We start from the raw sequence: 14709 nt of genomic DNA on the forward strand, positions 1-14709 counted from the left end.
ACTTTGTTCCTTCTATACCCACTTTGTGGAGAGTTTTTTACCATAAGTGGATGTTAAATTTTGTCAAAAGCATTTTCTGCATCTATTGAGATGATCACACGATTTTTATTCTTCAATTTGTTAATGCGTTGTATCACATTGATTGATATATGGATAATGAACCATTCTTGCATCCCTAGGATAAATCCCACTTGATCATGGTGTATGATCCTTTTAATGTATTGCTGAATTCAGTTTTCTAATATTTTGTTGTGGACTTTTGCATCTATGTTGATCAGTGATCAACACAGAAATTTGAAAATTACTGTTGCCTGTAATTTTCTTTTCTTGTGGTGTCATTTTCTGGTTTTGGTATCAGGGTGGTGTCTTTTTCTGACTTTGGTATCAGGATGCTGCTGCCCTCATAGAATGGGTTTGGAAGTGTTCCTTCCTCTGCAACTTTTTGGAACAGTTTGAGAGCATAGGTGTTAACTCTTTTCTAAACATTTGGTAGAATTCACCTGTGAAGCCATCTGGTCCTGGACTTTTGTTTATTTGGCTGTTTTTTAAAAAAATGAAATTCAGTTTCACTACTAGTCATTGGTCTGTTCATATTTTCTATTTCTTCCTGGTTCAGTCTTGGGAGAGTTCACATATATAGGAATTTGTCCTTTTCTTCTAGCTTGTCCACTTTGTTGGTGTATAGTTGTTTGTAGTAATCTCTTAGGATCCTTGTATTTCTGTAGTGTTTGGTTGTAACTTCTTTTCCATTTCTGATTTTATTCATTTGGGCCCTCTCTCTTTTTTCTTGCTGAGTCTGGCTAAAGGTTTATCAATTTTATTTATCTTTTCAAAGAACCAGCTCTTAGTTTCATTGATCTTTTATATTGTTTTTTCAGTCTCTATTTCATTTATTTCTGCTCTGACCTTTATTATTTATTTCCTTTTACTAACTTTAGGTTTTGTTTTTTCTTCTTTTTCTAGTTTCTTTGGGTGTAAGTTTAGGTTGTTTGAGATTTTTCTTGATGAGTCTGGCTAAAGGTTTATTCAAAACCACATATATATTATTATTCCAATTTTGTAAAAGGATGTTTCACATTTTACTAGAATTACCTCTGGTGAATTTTTACTTTAGATTAGCTTTACATAGCTTTCACCTTCATAAAAGCTTAATTCACATCAAAATCTTAAAAAAAAAATTAACGCCCTGCATGTTAGTAAAATTTAACAAGTTAATATAAGGAGACTGTCTGGAAGATCTCTGTTTTAGTTCCAGGTATACAATACTGAGTTCTTTCCTGCACAATGTCCACAACATGCCTTTGCTCAAAAGGCAGGTAACAAAAACATACTGGGAAAACAGTTCAGTTGGTTAGAAATATTTTCTTTCATCTTAATTCTTCAAATCAACTTAGCTCTGTTCCTATGGTAATATTAATAGGATACAACCTACTTAATAGTCCCTTTGCAAATCCTAAGATGTGCTGTGAAAGAGCACAAAATCATAAAGTGTTTGATAATCAATCTTTCTAATACTATTGCAAAAAGAGAATGAATTTCTTCAACCTAATTGCATTCTTCTTTAATCCTATTTTTAAAAGTCATCAGTTTCAGATTCAGAGTGAAGTCAGATTGTTAAGTACTTATAATTTAGAAACTTAGTCTACAGACTGCTCTCCTACTCTTTGCTCATTCAGTTGTCAAAATATGTATTGTGTGCCAATTACATGAAAAGTTACTGTGATTAAATTACAAATGTCTATGAGTTTAGACTCTTGGAGTGGAAATAAAGGTTTTAAAAAGACTAAAAAAAAATCAGGTGAGACTAAAGAATTATCGACAACTTTGTTAAGTCTATTAATGCCACTGTGGTTATATATAAAAATGTCCATAATTTTCAGAATTTTGTATTGAAGTGTGCAGTATAAAATGACATCTATATCTTGGATTTCCTTTCAAATACTTCAGTACAGATAAAAGAAAGCAAACGTGGCAAAAATCTTTAAATACTGAATCTGGATGATAGGTTCTTTGTCTAGTTTTTGCATGTGTTCAAGAATTTCACTAAAAAATTAGAAAAAAAAGGCAGTCATTTCTCTAATTGTGTAAATGGCAAGCTCACTTAACTACTCTGTGTCTCAGTTTCACCATCCTTAAAATAGAGATAATACTGCTGCCTACCTCATATGGTTGGTTGTTCAGTACTGCTGTTTCTCTGGGAGAACTAGTTTAGGATTTTAAGGACCATCAAGAACACATCCACTCAGCTCTCTGCAGTACTGGCAATATGATTGGACCTTACCCTGCCCCACGAACATGGTGGTGACTCTACTAGGACTTTGTTACGGAGAAGGTGTGTGGCTTGAGAAGGTGAATCTAAGATACATAAGCTCAAAGTCTCTTGCCTCAGGTGAAGCCTTTCTTCTTTGCCTTGAACCAATGTTGCTTTTTTGAGGTTTCTAAGAATGAGATTCTTTTTGGAAGTTACCAGCAACATCTGAGTAACAAACCAGGTTAAAAGGTAGCTCAAGTGTGGCCCCTGTTTCCTGCTTTTTCCTTGTCCACTTAAGAGACGTAATAGAAGAGTACACATGATGAGTTTCTCGACAGAAAAACAGATTTACCTGACGTAGCATTAACAGTGATAAGACCAGTGATTTGGGACAAAGGAAGGGAAGAAGCCTTGTGCAGAGTACCACTTACTTATTCTTTTCCACTTAGTCCTACCATCTTGAACCCACAGCCCATATGTGGGCCAGACTTAGGCAAATTCCAAGGAGTAATGGGTTCACATGAAGCAGGAAAGTGAGGGAGGAGAAGAGGAGAAAAAAAAAAAAATCCAAATGACTGCAGTAAGGAAGGCCAAGAAGTTTCTGAGGAAATTCAACAAACTGGTTCTAATTTAGGTAGGCCTATATGAACCAGGCCCTGCTTGAAAGTATTCGGTGGTAAAGGAGCTAAATATCAAAGATAAGCCATGCTTTCAGAAAATAAACTGTGTCCAAAGCCTAGGTATTTCCTTTTTTTCCTTTTCTTCTTCTTTTTTTTTTAAACACAAAAGGAAAACAAAATGAATAAAAACAGCCAAAGGAAATATCTTTATAGATATATTTAGGGAGTAGCAATTAAAAGAGCACTGTAATGTTAGCTGAACAATTGTATCTAATTTTTCATACTTACATTCTACTTCTAGAAGGCCTCCAGATAAAAATAAATAATCAGACTACTTATCACTTCCACTGCTCCCACCCTGGTCCATGCCACCATCATGTCTTGTCTGGGTTACTGCAATAGCCTCATAACCAGCTCATTGCTTCTACCCTTGTCCTGCTACAAACTATTCCCAAAACAGCAGCTAGAATATTCCTTTTGAACTATTAGGTCATGTCACTCCTTGTCACAAAACCCTTTCATGGCTCCTCATGTCAGTTAGAGTCAAAGTCTTTATAAAAGCCCAATAAAGGCCTACTGATTTCCATATCACCTCTCCCTCTTACTTGGCTGACCTTTTCTACATCTCATTGGTTCTATGCTGTTTTACTTAACCATGCCAGTCATAGTCCCACTGCAGAGCCACTCCTCCACTTACTGCTACTTCTCCCAGGAATCACTTTCCAGAGAGAGACACACACATGGCTTAGTCCCTCCCTTCCTTCAAATACTACTTCAGCAGTTAAGACCTTCCTTAAATTCCCCATTTTATACAGCAACCCTCCCTCCCACCTCCACCATTCCCATCTCCCTTCACTGGTTCATTTTGTGTCATAGCATGTATTACCAACTGTAATACTATATATTTTATTTGTCTTGTTTTCCCACTAGAATAAGCTCTATGATGGCACAGCTTTTTAATTAATGCTGTATCCCCAGTCACTAGAACAAGGCCTGGCATTCAACAAATATGTTGAATAGTTTATTTACCTTAATTCATGACAAAAACTAGGGGCTTTTTATCTATACCTCACACATCATGGATTTATAGTGTAGATCAGTTTTCAGGTACATTATATACTAGGAATACCTCTAAAATAACATATTTGCTCAGAAAAGTGAAAATTCTCTTCTCAAGACCTATGATTTGCACTTATCTTTTCAACCATAGTTTTTATACACATAGTATATTAATATACATACTTAAGTTGTATGAAAAACATACAACTTAAAAAATTGGACAACCTAGAAGAAATGGGTAAGTTTCTAGAAACACAGAGCCCGCCAAAATTGAGCCAAGAAGAAACATAATTTGAACAGACTGGTCACTAAAAGTGAACACAGAACCTGTAATAAAAAAAAAACTCCCTGCAAACAAAAGTCCAGGACCAGACAGCTTCACTGGAGAACTCTACCAAACATACAAATAAGAACTTATACCTGTCCTTCTCAAACTATTTCACAAGATTGAAGAGGAGGGAACACTCCCAAGTTCATTCTATGAAGCCACCATCACCCTGATACCAAAACCAAACAAAGACACTACTAAAAAAGATTACAGGCCTGTATCTTTGATGAATATAGATGCAAAAATTCTCAAAAAAAGATTAGCAAACGAAATCCAACAACACATAAAAAGGATCATACACCATGATCAAGTTGGATTCATTCCAGGGTCACAAGGATGGTTCAATGTATGCACATCTATCAACGTGATACACCACATTAGCAAAAGGAAAGACAAAAACTACATGATCATCTCAATAGATGCAGAAAAAGCATTTGACAAAATTCAACACACATTCATGATAAAAACTCTCACCAAAATGGGTATACAGGGAACTTATCTCAACATAATAAATGCCATTTACAACAAACCCACAGCCAACATAATACTCGACAGTGAAAAGCTGAAAGCCTTTCCACTAAATTCAAGAATAAGACAAGGATGCCCACTCTCACCATTTCTATTTAATATTGTACTAGAAGTCTTAGTGACAGAAGTCAGACAGGAAAAAGAAACAAAAGGTATCCAAACTGGAAGAGAAGAGGTAAAACTGTCACTATTTGCAGGTGATAAGATACTCTACATAGAGAACCCTAAAGTCTCCATACAAGAACTATTAGAATAAGTGAATTCATCAAGGTAGCAGGATACAAGATTAATTTACAGAAATCTGTTACATTCCTTTACACAATTAAATATCAGAAAGAGAAAGTAAAAAAAATCCCATTTAAAATTGTGACAAAAAAAAAATCTAGGAATAAGCCTAATCAAGGAGGTGAAAGACTTATACACTGAAAACTACAAAACATTGATAAAGGAAACTGAAGTTGCTTAAAAGAAATGGAAAGGTATCTCATGCTCTTGGGTTGGAAGACTTAATATTGTTAAAATGGCGACACTATCCAAAGCAATCTACAGATTTAATGTGATTCTTATCAAAATACCCATGACATTTTTCACAGAACTAGAACAAATAATCCTAAAATTTTTATGGAACTACAGAAGACCCAGAATTGCCAAAGCAATCCTGAGGAAACAGAACAAAGCTGGAGGGATAACCCTTCCAGACTTCAGACAATACCACAAAGCTACAGTAATCAAAACACAATGGTAGTGACACGAAAACAGACATATAGATCAATGGAACAGAATAGAGAGCCCAGAAATAAACCCACGCACCTATGGTCAATTAATCTACGACAAAGAAGGCAAGAATATACAGTGGAGAAAAGATAGACTCTTCAACAAGTGGTGTTGGGAAAGCTGGACAGCTACATGTAAATCAGTGAAGTTAGAAAACTCCCTCACACCATACACAAAAATAAACTCAAAATGGTTTAAAGACATAAGTATAAGACATAACACCATATAACTCTTAGAAGAGAACATAGGCAAAATATTCTCAGACATAAACTGTGGCAAAATATTCTCAGACATAAACTGTAGCAATATTTTCTCAGATCAGTCTCCCAAGGCAAAGAAATAAAAGTGAAAATAAACAAATGGGACCTAATCAAACTTAAAAGCGTTTGCACAGCAAAGGAAACCATAAACAAAACCAAAAGACAACCTGTGGAATGGGAGAAAATATTTGTAAACGATGTGACTGACAAGGGGTTAATCTCCAAAGTATACAAACAGCTCATACAACTCAATATCAAAAAAACCAAACAACCCAATCAAAAAATGGGCAGAAGACCTAAACAGACAGTTCGGTAGAGGTCTTCTTAGACCTAAGAAGACATCCAGATGGCCAAGAGGCACATGAAAAGATGTTCAACATCACTAATTATTAGGGAAATGCAAATCAAAACTACAATAAGATACCACCTCACACCAGTCAGAATGGCCATCATCAAAAAGTCTACAAACAATAAATGCTGGAGAGGGTATGGAGAAAAGGGAACCCTCCTGCCCTGTTGGTGGGAATGTAAATTGGTACAGCCACTATGGAGAACAGTATGGGAGGTTCCTTAAAAAACTAAAAATAGGGGCTTCCCTGGTGGCGCAGTGGTTGAGAGTCCGCCTGCCGATGCAGGGGACATGGGTTCGCGCCCCGGTCCGGGAAGATCCCACATGCCGTGGAGCAGCTAGGCCCGTGAGCTATGGCCGCTGAGCCTGCGCGTCCAGAGCCTGTGCTCCGCAACGGGAGAGGCCACAACAGTGAGAGGCCCACGTACCACAAAAAAAAAAAAAAAAAAAAACTAAAAATAGATCTACCATATGATCCAGCAATCTCACTCTTAGGCATATGTCTGGAAAAGTGAAAACTCCAATTTGAAAAGATACAAGCACCCCAATGTTCATAGCAGCACTATTTATAAAAGCCAAGACATGGAAACAACCCAAGTGCCCATCAACAGATGATTGGTTTAAGAAGATGTGGCATACATACACAATGGACTATTACTCATCCATAGAAAAGAATGAAATATTGCCATTTGCAGCAACATGGATGGACCTAGAGAATATTATACTAAGTAATTCAGACAGAGAAAGACAAATATTATATGTTATCACTTACATGTGGAATCTAAAAAATAATACAAATGTATCTATATATAAAACAGAAACAGGGCTTCCCTGGTGGCACAGTGGTTGAGAGTCCGCCTGCCAGTGCAGGGGACACGGGTTCGTGCTCCAGTCCGGGAAGATCCCACATGCCGCGGAGTGGCTGGGCCCGTGAGCCATGGCCGCTGAGCCTGCGCGTCCAGAGCCTGTGCTCCGCAACAGGAGAGGCCACAACAGTGAGAGGCCCGCATACCGGGGAGGGATAAATTAGGCGTATGGGATTAACAGATACAAACTACTATACATAAAATAGATAGGCAACAAGGATTTACTGTACAGCACAAGGAACTATATTCAATATCTTGTAAAAACCTATAACGGAAAATAATCTGAAAAAATATACAAGTAAATCACTTTGCTGCACACCTTTTATAAACCAACTATACTTCAATAAAAAAATTTAAAAAATAAAAAAACACACACCACTTCTATATATATATATAAATTTCATATGATATTGCTTATATAATGGAATCTAAAAAAAGGGTACAAATGAACTTATCTACAAAACAGATATAGAGTTACAGATGTAGAAAACAAACTTATGGTTACCAGGGGATTGGGGGGGCAGGGATAAATTGGAAGACTGGGATTGACATATACACACTACTATATATATTCAGTAAAATAGATAACTAATAAGGACCTACTGTATAGCACAGGGAACTCTACTCAATATTCTGTAATGGCCTATATGGGAAAAAGAATCTAAAAAAGAGTGGATATATGTACAACTGATTCACTTTGCTGTATACCTAAAACTAACACAACATTGTAAATCAACTAAACTCCAATAAAAATTTTTTAAAAAATCACTGAAAAGAGATATCTTATTCTCTTTCTAGTGTAAGAATTTCCCTGTGAATCAAACAACCAACACAATTTCTGACAGCCTTTTACAAAAACCTACAACATATAGATTCAATGTGTTAGATTGGACTATTCTTTGAAAACAATATTAACATCCTATGAGCTTAAGAAAGATTCCCCAAGGTCTAACTGCAGAGTGCTGAACACTCTTCATCTTTCTCTGGGATTTCTATTGGACTGTTTAGTACAACTGAGACCCAAAGGCTTCTGATGTCTTGGTCATGAAGACCTTTTGTCTCTTCTGTGGTTCAGAATTGGCAAACTTTATCCGTGGCAGAAACTCTAGTATGTTTCCTTTCATTTCAGGGGATCCAAAGTTATTTATTTGATGTAATAAGTAGTATCAGTGTAAAAATGTGAAACACAGCCACCTTAAATTAGAGTTAATACAGCTAAGTTTAATTAACTACGGAAAAGGAGAATAATATAAGAAATTGGTACTTTAAAAAGATGCACTTAAAACGGTTGAAGTCTTTCTCAGTGATGTAAAGGAGCTCACAGAATGCAATTTTTTCCTTTTCTAAACTGAAAAAACCTAAAATAATCTACAGCATTGCATGAAATTCTTTCAGATCACTTCTAATTTTCTTAGTCTATGTTCAATATCAAATGTGTTTACAGTCACATAACACTTTTTGATAACATATTTCCTCCTCTCAGAAACGTTAATGAATGACCACAGCCAAATCAAACAAAGAAAACAAACACTTTAGAGAAGTGCTGTCCAACAGAACTTTCTGCCATGCTGGAAATGCTCTATTCTATGCTGTCCAAAATGGCAGCCACTAGCCACATATGGCTATGGAGCACTTGAAATGTGGCAAGTACAACTAACTGAATCTTTAATTTTATTCAAGTAATTAAAATTTAAATAGCTATATGTGGCTAGTGGCACAGCTTTAGAGATTCCAGAAATCAGTCACGGGCCTATAATAGTATTCCTTATTAGCTTTCTTAGGATCCATTAATTAAAAGTAATTTCCCATAATTTGCTTTACAAATTCACTTACTCAATTACCATCTAAGAATTATCATCATCCTCAAATCCCAGATGTTATTAAAAAAAGGTTTATTTAAATAAGACTGACATTTAAAATTGTTATTTAACATATTATTAAAAGATAATTTTAACAGTACTAAGGACAACAAAACTGAGTGCGTTTTACAGAGAAATGATGAAAAATATTTGATTCTTCCCTTCCTCTATCTACATCCCAGCAGCAAGTCTTCTTGGCTCTACTTCCAAAATATATTCCAAATCCATTCACTTTTTAAAATCTTCTTTTCCTCCACCATACTCCAGGCTACCATCATCTCTTGCCTAGATTATTGCAACAGCTTCCCTTTAGTCTCCCTGCTTCCTCTCTGTTCATTCTTAAAATTCATTCATTACACAGCAACCAGAGTGGTTGTCTTAAAATGCAAATTAGATCACCTTATGCTCGTCCTTAAAATTTTTTCAATGACTTCTTCTATTCTTAGGATATAGTCCAAACTTTATTCCACAAGCCCACCTAACCAGCACCATTCCTTCCTCCTGCTGCAACTTAGAGCTCACTGTGACACCACTTTTCACCCTTCACATGGTCCTGCCATACTTTCTTTCCTAGTGCTCCAACAGGCCCAAAATTTGTCTGGCCTAAGGCGTTGGTACTGTTTTTTTCTGCTTGGAATGCTATTTTCTCAGATCTTCAGATAGGTGACTCTTGTCATTCAGGCTGCAGCTCAAATGTCCTTTTCAGAAGAGGTTTTTCCCTCACCACTCTATCTCATTTTGCCACCTAGTCACTATTACATAGTCCTCTTTTATTTTCAGATTTTCTTTTACTTTCACAACCGAAATAATCTTTGTTTACTTGTTTCTGCCTATCTTTTCCCTCTGGAATGTTGAATCCATGGAAACAGGGAGCTTGTCTTTACTGCTTTGGCGCATAGTAAGCTCTCAATATTTGGAGGGAAAAAAACCAGACTTTTTTATAACTATCATCTTAGGTCATACATAAATTGATCAAACTGGGTGAACTCTTTCAAGGCTGCCTCAGAACTAACACATTAAAATGGAAATAATTTAATCCCTTCATTCAAAAGCTGCTCAACAGCTTCTTTTAACACAAAAAATATTTTACTTTGACAATCTTTTGTTGAGTTTTATCTTCCTATCCTCTATCAGTTCTCAGTCATGGTAAGAATGGACCTATAGACTAAAGAGAGCCCTAATTCCTCTCAGCAGCCCTCAGAGGAGATTAGTTTCTTCAGCAGGTTAGTCTCCTTCCTTCTCAATGACCTTGAAGCTGTCCCCATGGAGCCACTTTAAATTTGTCAGTTTTAAGGTAAGGAGTCTGTTGGGTATGGTATCTCTTCTCTAAAGGCAACCATTTCTTGGGGCGCGAGGACGGGTCAGAATCCCAATATGTTTTAGTATACATATTCTGTAAATGGGCTTTTTAAAGCAAATAATAAAAGTAAGCTCTCAAAAGTGAAATGTTATTATCACATGTGTTTATTACCCCATGATGGGGAAAAGTATTTCAAGAAAAATAAGGCTCAGGGTTGCTGGAGATAATACCTTCAAGACATTTCCTACCTTCTTAGGTAGTAATATGAAATGTCCAAATAACTTTTAATCTATTTTAAGATGTATTTTTAAATTGCCTTATCAGCTGTTGGGTCTTAGTAGACTGATGTTGAAAAAACAATACAAAGGTAAGACTCTCCGTCACTGCAGGTGCCAAATCAGCAAAACAAATCTAAGAATTATTAATAGACCTTCTACTACTAAGAGGGGATATAGCAGGCAGTCATAAAATTGGTCAATCTAGATACATGTAGTTAGAGTTGTAACAAGAAAATCACCCTTATACAAAATCTCTCTAGCCTGCATCTTTTAAAAAAGTACTGCCCCCCAAATAGTATTTCATCCAAAAAAGGTTTATGCAAAATATTTATATAGTCCAGGAAAGCATAAACCAGATGATGACAATGTACCTATGCCTACTGTTTAAGAATAAGTATTTTTAGTGACTGAGTCTATTAGCTATTATTATCATAAATCTTATTGTCCATGAAGTCTCATTTTTCCTAAGGAGTCTGAAATACAGCATTTTAATAGGCAGTACTCAACTTGACAGGTTAAATCCTAAAAATGCATATTTAAATTTGTTGTTTTGAACTTCTAAGTACAATTTCCTGTAGAACAATTATAGAAGAAACTCAGCCGATTTAACCTCTAATACAGTTGAATGAGTACTTATTTTATTTCTGCTCTTACTGTTGATCAAGAAGGTAGGTATCCTAGCCCCCTGTGGAGAAGTGAGCTCTGAAGGTAGAGGACTGTATTTTACCCTCTGCGAGGCATTTTTGTACCTCTTTGATACTCATCAGTTGTTCCCAACACCTAAGATATTGGTAAGGTGGCTATAGTCACTCTTGAGAGTACGTGTGTATATGAAACCCAGGAATCAAGCAAAACAAAATGCCAATTATCCTCTCAGAATAGTACCCTTGAAAAGTTCCCACAATTCAAGGTTATGGTTTTAGTTCTTTTCTTTAAAGACATGAAAATAACTGAATACAACAAAATAACAGTCTGAATTGTATGAATTGTTTAAAGAAATTCAACACAAAGCCTGGAAACATAAAGCTTGTGACTTGGTAGGTTTCATATCCCCCATTTCTACCTACAAAATGGTAGAAATCATAAAGAAAAACCACTGTAAATTTAACTTGGAAATGTAAAGAACAATGTCAAATGTTGATGTGGTGTACCACTATTTTGCCTATATAACCTATCCATCCAGTTATTAAAACACTTAAAAGGAACCAGGCACTTTGCAAGACTTGTTCTTACTTGGACAAAAGACACGCATTTTTAGATGGCTGCTCAGAACTGCTATCTGATCTCAAGAAAAATCTAATTGATACTTGCTGATTCAAACCACACCCCACACCCCCACATTGGTCTCATCAGTAGTAAGTCCTCCCTGACTGAATCTTTCTAACTTCTAGGTCAGTTGGGCCTCGAGCCATACATTCAACTCTGACAAAGAGTCTCCAACCTGATCAAGACCAACTTACAGCCTTGAACAGCCTCTTTTGCCACATAAAATCAAAGTAATAAAATGAAATGGCTTGGTGTGAAAAGCTGGGGAAATACACAGCCCACTGGAATGATGGAGCCATGCTCCAGATACAACTTGGAGCTATATGCTTATCTCCCACCCTTGTGATTCAAACACAGAATTAAGAATATCTATCTCACCTAGCATTAAACCAGGACCTTCACTCCACCCTGTTCAACATAATGTATTTATTCCAAAAGGAAGAACACTGCTCTTAGAGAAAAACAATGCTCTATGACAATGTGCACATCACTTGTTTCAGTTTCCTTTCTATAAAATAGGGATAATAATAGTTGTCCCGACTGACTCACAGGGTCATTGAAAGGATCAAATAAGATAGTGAATGTGAAAGTACTTGCAAACTGCTAAACTATTATTGCTAAGTTGCTCCATTTTTGAACTTCTGAGCTTTCCTCTACCTCATAGTTTAATTGCAAGGTTGGTTAGAATATCCAGATACAGAAAATCTACATTAATAGGATTTTGGAGAGGGCGGTAGATAAATAATGGAAAATACTGATTAGGACAATGGGCCAGAACATAGGAAGTTAGCCCCAGAATTACAGTAAAGTCTTGATGCAAAACCACTACCGTTAGGGCTTGCTCTTTGCAGACACCGGCCAGTTCCCCCAACACACACAAACACCAAGCTGTACTGTGCTACTTTTAGGTGAATCACTGGGGATAAGCTGAGTCTGGAGGTAAAACGGGGAGGGACTTCCAGTCCTGATGATCAGGCTGTTCCCCAATCCCTTTAACAAACACTCCTCCTACTCTTTGCGCCTGGCCTAGTTAATCAAAACTATTCCCGGTAAGAAAATGGCTGTCAAAGATTTTTTGCAAGGAGAGTCTTTTAACTATGAGAAACCAGTAGCATACCTACTCCTTCCTCCACCACGAACTATTCTGAATGGATAGATTCAGAAACAAAAAAAAACGGATTATGGTTTGTTTCTCCCAAGACTCACTCTGGGCCTCACCCTCCAAGTTTCAGCTCTGCCATCTGTAAAATGAAGAATGACGGCGCCTGTCAACTCCATCCTACTGCTACCGAAAGGATGGATGAGACAGTGCCTGGAAGGCGCCAGGAGTGCTGTCTGATAAACACTAAGTCCTTCACTGTTTATAAAGTATTATGAGTCCCATTACGCCCTCCCACCTCAAAGGAATCGCCGGATTAGAACTGACACCCCCAGTCACTGAAAAGAGCAACGAGCAACGCTGAAGCGGGCGGGGCGTATCCGCACTGAATTTGTTTCGAGGTGTGAGGAAGGAGGCGACCCTGCGTCCCGGAGAGGAGGAATGGGGAGAGAAGGTTGAACGCAGGGGCCGCGAAGAGCCTACCTGTTGTTCCGGATGCTGACCAGCACGCACAGCACCAGCTCTAAGTAGGTGCGTAGCACTTCCAGCCAACGGGTTGAGAGCTGCAGGGCTTCGACTTCTTCCCCGCCAGTCCTGGTGTCGACGCGGCCTCCATCGCCCGGGCCGCCTCCGCCGCTCAGGTAATTCTCCGCGGCGAATTCAACGCGCAGCTCTCGCACAAACCAGCCGCACTTGCGCATGAGGAATTCGAGCCGTGGCTGCTCCGAGGGCGAGACGCGGAGGCAGATGCGGAGCTGGGGCCAGAGAGCCGGGTAGAAGAGGCACTCGCGCCAGTGCGAACAGGAGGCCGAGGCCCGTAGCCGGTCGGAAGCGGACAGGAAGGAGAAGATGTGCACGATTAGCTCGCTGGGCAGCGACGCGGCGCCTGCCGCTTGTCCGCACAGAGCCATTCGGCCCCGCCGCAGGCTGCCGGTCCTCGGCCGCCCCCGCAGTCCCCGGAGCAGCCCCCGCAGCCGTCGCAGCTGCTGCAGCCGCAGCCGCTGCCGCCGCCACCGCGCCACCCGGGCGGCCCCGGCTCGGGTTCGGGCTCCCGGTGGTCGGGGCTGCGGCACTGACAAGAACAACAACATCAATGACAAGGAAGAAGGGGGCGGAACCGTCGTGGGTCTCGGCGGAACCAAGTGCAGCACAAGTTGCGGAGAGGGGTAATGGCCTCTGCGGGGGTGGCCTCCAGATAGCCAGGCTCTGGCCTCTCAACCTCTACTCATGCGCATCCGAGGCCTGCACACTCAAGAACTTCAAAACCCTCGCTTGGACTGGTTAGGGGCCCGGAAACGGCAGGATTTATTGTAAGAAAACGGCAGCCCTCCCCGCGCCTGGAGGTGGAGGCAGAGCAGTGGTAGGAGCTGAGTTTGACGTCACCGGTGGTGGGAGGAGCCCTGCGTGACTGGGCGCGACTTCCGGAAGAAGGGAGCGCCAGATTGACGGTAGGGGAGGGAGACGCAGCATGTGATCCCTGACGCAGGCAGGCAGACCGGCGGGGCGGGGCGGGAAGCGCTGGTGGTGTCGGCGATGGGCGCCCCCTCCCGTCTCACAGAGGCCGCCGAGTTCCGTCAAGTCTGTAAGTCGGTTAACTTGGTCGCTCAGGCGGTGGAGGTGGCGGAACTCGCGTTGGTGCAAGGGCTCGTGACGCTTCTCGTTATACGTTTCTCTGTTGCTGGGCTGAGGACTCAAGAGCCAGAGTGGTGGCTTGGGTCTTTCTCAGCCGTTCCACCTGCCCGGAGTATTGTTGGGAGTTTCTGAGAGAGAGCCGCTAAGGATGGGGGGCGGGCGCAGTCGCGGGCTTCCCCGGAGGGGCTGGGTCGCGTAGAGGAGAAGCGCGGGTGAGGGGCGGCTGGAGGCCGGACGGAG

The 14709-nt window shown here is 39.7% G+C and overlaps 1 protein-coding gene and 1 long non-coding RNA gene across 6 annotated transcripts in view; one reads left to right on the forward strand and one right to left on the reverse strand.

Annotated features, from left to right (window-relative positions):
* FBXO33 (F-box protein 33) overlaps positions 1–14085 on the reverse strand; it is a 31394-nt gene extending 17309 nt beyond the window's left edge. The window contains exon 1 of one of the 2 annotated variants that reach the window (XM_089907641.1): positions 13321–14085. In XM_089907641.1, the coding sequence (XP_089763767.1) occupies positions 13321–13928 (608 nt within the window). In that variant the 5' untranslated portion in view covers positions 13929–14085. The remainder of the gene's footprint in view (positions 1–13320) is intronic. The other variant, XM_022570669.3, reaches the window with a different exon arrangement.
* A 209-nt stretch (positions 14086–14294) lies between these two features.
* Positions 14295–14709, forward strand: part of LOC115803645 (uncharacterized) — a 66790-nt gene continuing 66375 nt past the window's right edge. For all 4 annotated transcript variants that reach the window (XR_016392170.1, XR_016392167.1, XR_016392169.1 and 1 more), the window contains exon 1: positions 14295–14419. This is a non-coding gene — a long non-coding RNA (uncharacterized LOC115803645). The remainder of the gene's footprint in view (positions 14420–14709) is intronic.

This window comes from Delphinapterus leucas, chromosome 2, assembly GCF_059928025.1.
Source record: "Delphinapterus leucas isolate spDelLeu-1000000601 "Yukka" chromosome 2, BTC_Dleu_Yukka2, whole genome shotgun sequence".
Taxonomy (NCBI): Eukaryota; Metazoa; Chordata; class Mammalia; order Artiodactyla; family Monodontidae; genus Delphinapterus; species Delphinapterus leucas.